General features: G+C 51.3%; 1 protein-coding gene across 7 annotated transcripts in view; it reads right to left on the bottom strand.

The window, feature by feature from the left end:
- The window catches only part of ZNF778 (zinc finger protein 778), an 11,630-nt gene extending 7,585 nt beyond the window's left edge, over nucleotides 1-4,045 (bottom strand). For 5 of the 7 annotated variants that reach the window (XR_002735102.2, XR_002735103.1, XM_023229008.1 and 2 more), the window contains exons 1-2: nucleotides 3,841-4,045; nucleotides 404-559 (exon numbers count right to left, since the gene is read on the bottom strand). Coding sequence is in view for 4 of the 7 variants with exons in the window: in XM_023229008.1 (XP_023084776.1) it covers nucleotides 404-428 (25 nt within the window). In the remaining 3 variants the exon portion in view is untranslated. The remainder of the gene's footprint in view (nucleotides 1-403; nucleotides 560-3,840) is intronic. The other 2 variants (XM_023229011.1, XM_023229009.1) reach the window with 2 other exon arrangements.
- Nucleotides 4,046-6,279: the final 2,234 nt, after the last annotated feature.

Here is a 6,279-nt window from a genome sequence, read left to right as displayed (position 1 = left end):
ACACACACACACACACACACAGCCATACGATGCCTCAGGAAAACACACACACACACAGCCATACAGTGCCAGGGTACTCTGTCTCACCTGGTGACACAAAAGGTTTGTGAGCTATGCTGCCCACCAGGAAATGGTAACAGGCTCCTATTGCAGATGCGGAACTGTAAGCTCTGAGAAAGAAACGTGACTCTTCATTTGCCCTTGGTGAGAAAACTCATTGGGTTTACGAATCATCCCTCCCCAAAGCACACACACTGGGGCTGACTTACAGGCTAGTGTTCTCTGGCTGATTCCAGCAGCTCCAATAGGAACCCAGAGCTTGACTACTCAGGCCCTGTCCATGGGACTCACACTGTGTATCAGGACCTGCAGCAGAGGCTCGAGGAGCCCCACCAGGACTTACCGTGGGCTAGGTCAGGGGCTGCCATCCTGGGAGGCTGATGGAAGCGTCTGAATGCTCCTTTCCTGAAGCCAAGGCCACTGCAGGGCGGCCTGTGAGTCTATGTGGATGGTGCAGTCTCTATCCCTCCTGACCCAGGGATGGCTGGATCCCTATTTCCTAGCAACCATAATGAAGAAGCATTACTTCCCAGTTATCAAACCTCACACATTAACTTGTTTCTGCAGATGACACATGTGAAAGCCACTATACCCAGTTTCCTCTGTTGAGGATTAGTAATATCCACATCACCTACTAAAGAGCAGTATATGGGTCAGAAGACAGCAGAAGTCTTATTTAACTATCAGAACAGCCATTCACAGATTTCACCCGTGTTTATACGTAAAACAGCCTGGATTCAGATAACATGAACTGGTCCCACATCATCCACTCAGGAAGTGGTAAACCACGACAGTTAGCTGGTACAGGTTCAACCACCGCGTCAGGTTTTTTGGTTTTTTTTTTTTGAGACGGAGTCTCGTTGTCACTCAAGCTGGAGTGCAATGGTGCGATCTCGGCTCACTGCAACCTCCACCTCCCGGGTTCAAGCAGTTCTCCTGCCTCAGCCTCCCAAGTAGCTAGGACTACAGGCACGTGCCACCACGCCTGGCTAAGTTTTTGTATTTTTAGTAGAGGTGGGGTTTTACCATGTCAGCCAGGATGGTCTTGATCTCCTGACCTCGTGATCCGCCCACCTTGACCTCCCAAAGTGCTGGGATTACAGGCATGAGCCACCGCACCCCACCCTGGTCTCGTCAGTTTGTACTCCTGAGTCTGTGGTCACTCCCCAGCTGGACAAAGGTAGGTCTAGAGCTGTACTTTCTTATTCTACTGATGAGGTGACTGAAACAGTAAAGTTTGACATGTCAGAAACACATGTCCATTCTCCTTGTATAAACTGTACTTACTACTAGGTGTCTGACACTGGGGGGTAGAGGGGGTGTGCACAGTCTTTGGGCTAAAAGACCCACAAATGTGTTGAGTTCGGTGTCACCTGCACAGGTTCTTTTCCCTGCTTCAAAAAGGGATGCAATATTCAGTTCTCTGCCTTAACATCATCCCCAGAGGACCTGACCCTCAGACTGCACTCATACACTATGCTTACATTAGGCTGGTTGGACACAGTGAACAGGAAATAAACACATTTTAGATACCTTCATACGAAATATACACTATAGAGGGCTTGTGATTCAGGGGCCATAGTTTCTGTCAGTTCAGTAGCCTGGATTACATAAAGACATCCCCTCCAATATGCACCTCCAAGTTACTGCACTTCATAACACCTATAACCAAAAAAGAGGCACAACACTCTGCAGATCTTCTAACTTTAGGAACAACATATATAACAGCTCTAATGCTCTACACAGTTGCCTATAAGGCTGCCAGTCCCAAGTGTGGATCCTTGCACATTCAGGGTGCAGGACAAGCTTCTTAAGCACCTGGTGGAAATGACCCAGCAGACCCAATGCCACGGTGTCCATGGTAAACAGGATGCCGTTGGATGCCTCTGGCAAGCACTGATAAGACTCAGAGCCCTCTGGGATTTTAGAGTAAATCTACACCCTCTCAACAGTCATCTATGCAGCTGACCGTTGACCTTTTGAGAAATAGGCTGGGGCTTGGAATCAGCACAGAGTAGAGAAGGAACAGCTAACATGGGACATGAGGTGACTAAGGCTGAACTCAGCCATCTGAGACCTTGTGGACTCAAAGGCATAAGGTGCTAGAGAAACCACAGGGGTTGTTCTAGGTGAAAAGACATAAACGATGGGAAAGTATAAACCTTGAATGGCGGCTGAGCGAGGTGGCTCAAGCCTGTAATCCCAGCACTTTGGGAGGCCGAGACGGGCGGATCACGAGGTCAGGAGATCGAGACCATCCTGGCTAACATGGTGAAACCCCGTCTCTACTAAAAAATACAAAAAACTAGCCGGGCGAGGTGGCGGGCGCCTGTAGTCCCAGCTACATCCGGAGGTTGAGGCAGGAGAATGGCATAAACCCGGGAGGTGGAGCTTGCAGTGAGCCGAGATCTGGTCACTGCACTCTAGCCTGGGAGACAGAGTGAGACTCCGTCTCAAAAAAAAAAAAAAAATCTTGAATGACTCTTAGTCCCCAAAATACCCAACAGTGCAGTGCTGGAACAATGCTGACAATTCTAGATGTCACACAAAATAGACAGTGGATGGCCTTACTGTTACTACTATTATTTTATTTTTTGAGACGGAGTTTCGCTCTTGTTGCCCAGGCTGGAGTGCAATGGCACGATCTCGGCTCACCGCAACCTCTGCTACCCAGGTTCAAGCGATTCTCCCGTCTCAGCCTCCGGACTAGCTGGGATTAGAGGCATGCACCACCACGCCAGGCTAATTTTGTACTTTTAGTAGAGACGGGGTTTCTCCGTGTTAGTCAGCCTGGTCTTGAACTCCCGACCACAGATGATCCACCCGCCTCGGCCTCCCAGAGGGCTGGGATTACAAGCGTGAGACACTGCGTCCAGCCGACCTTATTATTTTTAATTATTATTATTATTTTTTCTGAGACAGAGTCTTGCTCTGGCGCCCAGGCTGGAGTGCAGTGGCCGGATCTCCGCTCACTGCAAGCTCCGCCTCCCGGGTTCCCGCCATTCTCCTGCCTCAGCCTCCCGAGTAGCTGGGACTACAGGCGCCGCCACCAGGCCCGGCTAATTTTTTGTATTTTTAGTAGAGACGGGGTTTCACCGTGTTAGCCAGGATGGTCTCGATCTCCTGACCTCGTGATCTGCCCCCCCTCGACCTCCCAAAGTGCTGGGATTACAGGCGTGAGCCACCGCGCCCGGCCTATTTTTAACTTTCTTAGGTGAAATACTAGTATTGTGGTTTCAGTAGGACAACGTCCTTATCTTTGAGACGCTTTACCAAGTATTTAAAGGTTAAGTATCGTGTGCAGTTTATTTTCAACTTACTGACACTCAAATAATAGTTCACCATAAGGTTTACTTATTGGGGGAGAGAGAAAACATGGCCCAGTGCTAAAATGCAGTAAAACGACTGCAGTGGATATTCCTTGTAGTAGATGTTCACATTTTTATTAGATTCAGATTTTTTTAAAGCAAAACGTGAGAAAAAACAGTCGAAACACGCTGTTCACCGCGGATTCGATTACTCCAGGCCGGGCGGGATAACTGCCGCATCCCTCCTCCCCGGGGGCCGGGCCTGGAAGTCCCGGCGGCGAGGGGCGCACGCTCCCGCGGGTCCCCACAGGGTAACCTTCACCGGAGCTGCGCGCCCCGGGCGCTCAGGGGTCTACCTTATGCTTCTGTCCCAACACAATGTGCCAGAAACACAAAAAACATCAAGGCCGAAGCCAGATTCTCACAGAAACACGCCCTGATCAAAGTGAAGGAAGCAGAAGGCCCCTCTCACCAGCTCCGCGGACTGGAGGCGCGGCCCGGGTCCACCGCGAGCGGCGGCAACTTTTCCTTCTAGAAGCGGTGCCCGGGGCGCGGAGCGGGCGGGCGACCACTCCCGGGCCAGGTCCCCCGCGGACGGCCCCAGGACACGTGCGGAACTCTGCGGCGCCGGGACGGTCCGCCGCAAGAACAGGCGAAGCCGTCGGACAGGAGCAGGCGGAGCCAGCGCCGGAAGAGGTGCCGGCGCGTCTCTGGCGTCACTTCCGCCTCCAGCGCCCAGGTCGGACCGTCGGCCAAAGACGTGGAGAGGATGTAGTTTATTCCGCGAGAATGTGGGAGGTCCCCGTGGCGCTCTCGGGAACCGGGCTGGAGGCAGAGATAGTCCCGGAGGACCAGGCGGACGTAAGGATCAGGCTTCTGGACGCGACTGCGGGGCCGGAACAGACCAGGAGGGCGAGGTTGGGCGGGTACAGCCAGGAAGTGCTCGTCGCGAGCGCGGCCGGGGTTCGGCCACAGCGAGAAGCCCTCGGGTGCCTAGAGTGCTCGGTCTCCTCTCGATCTCTGCAGGGAGTCGCCGGCCTCCTTCCTTTTTATCTGTCTAAACATCATGCCGAACTCTTTTTTTTTTTTTTTTTTGAGACGGAGTCTGGCTCTGTCGCCCAGGCTGGAGTGCAGTGGCCGGATCTCAGCTCACTGCAAGCTCCGCCTCCCGGGTTTACGCCATTCTCCTGCCTCAGCCTCCCGAGTAGCTGGGACTACAGGCGCCGCCACCTCCCCCAGCTAGTTTTTTGTATGTTTAGTAGAGACGGGGTTTCACCGTGTTCGCCAGGATGGTCTCGATCTCCTGACCTCGTGATCCGCCCGTCTCGGCCTCCCAAAGTGCTGGGATTACAGGCTTGAGCCACCGCGCCCGGCCTCATGCCGAACTCTTAACAGTTGATTCCATTGCATTTTCAATGTAGTATTTGTTTTTCTGTAAATGTTCATCAGATTTTTCCCTTCAAATATGCGTTTCTGTTGTTTTTCTCATGTACCGTAGGGGCCAGGACCACCTATACTACGTTGCAAAATAGACTGATACCAGGAGTTCTCCCAAGGTTCATTCAGAAATGTCACATGATTCCAGTAACAATATGAAAAGGTTTTTTTTTTTTGAGCCTGGCATATTGATCCTGGAGTTCATATGGAGGAACAAATGTCTCATAACGAAGATGACGCGGACGAAGCACAATGCCCGACAGATAGGAAAACAGCCTCTGTCATTAAAACTGTGTGCTACTGACACATGAACAGGAAACACAAATGGAATATCCAGACATCAACCCAGTAACATGAGAATTCGGTTCATAAACATAATTTCACAGCAGTGGAACAAATATGCGGTTTATAATGAAAGGTGCTAAGACAAATGGTTAGCCGTCTGAGAAATGATGAAATTCATTCTGGACCTCACAGGGATAAACTCCCAACGGATCAGGAATCTAAATGTGAAAAACAAAAAACCACATGTGAGGAGTTCATGTGATTTCGTGGCTGATTAAGAAACAAGATGTGCCCAGGAGATGGCAGTGGCGCACAAGCTTTGACAGGTTGGGGGTGGGGGAGTCACGCACCGTGAGATTTTCCACAGGCTTCGAATTGGGGTTCACGATTCAGAAAAGAGAAGAAAATGGGCGGGGTGGGGGGGTGCAGAGAACTCCCAGAGAAGAAGGGGATCAGACAGGGGGAAGGCTCACATGACTAGATCACGTTTCTCAGCAACCTGACAGGTGTTTGAGTCACAAAGCTCTGAAGGGCAGCAAGGGCTTACAGTCTCTGTAACCCCAGGATTTATCTTATCTATGGCTAGCAGATTTCACGAAGTATACAAAGCAAGCACATGCTACATGGTTCAACACTATGCGTGTTTGGGATGTGTTTTATGTATTATTGATTTATTAATGTTGAGACGGAGTCTCACTCTGTCATCCAGGCTGGAGTGCAGTGGCGCGATCTTGGCTCACTGCAACCTCCGCCTCCCCGGTTCCAACTATTCTCCTGCCTCGGCCTCCCAAGTAGCTGGGATTACAGGTGCCCACCTTGTAATTTTTAGTAGAGACGGGGTTTCACCGTGTTGGCCAGGCTGGTCTCGAACTTCTGACCTCAGGTGATCCACCCGCCTCGGCCTCCCAGAGTGCTGGGATTACAGACGTGAGCCACTGTGGCAACCGCGCCTGACCTTGGGATATGTTTTTGTTTTTGTTTTGGTTTTTTTGAGATGGGAGTCTTGCTTTGTCGTCCAGGCTGTAGTGCAGGGGCACAGTCTTGGCTCACTGCAACCTCTGCCTCCCGGGTTCAAGCGATTCTCCTGCCTCAGCCCCCAGAGTAGCTGGGACTACAGGCACATGCCACCAAGCCCAGCTAATTTTTGTATTATCGTAGAGATAGGGTTTCACCATGTTAGCCAGGATGG

The sequence above is a fragment of the Piliocolobus tephrosceles genome, chromosome 17 (genome assembly GCF_002776525.5).
Source record: "Piliocolobus tephrosceles isolate RC106 chromosome 17, ASM277652v3, whole genome shotgun sequence".
In the NCBI taxonomy this organism is placed as follows: domain Eukaryota; kingdom Metazoa; phylum Chordata; class Mammalia; order Primates; family Cercopithecidae; genus Piliocolobus; species Piliocolobus tephrosceles.
This window is presented reverse-complemented; position numbering and strand designations above follow the sequence as displayed.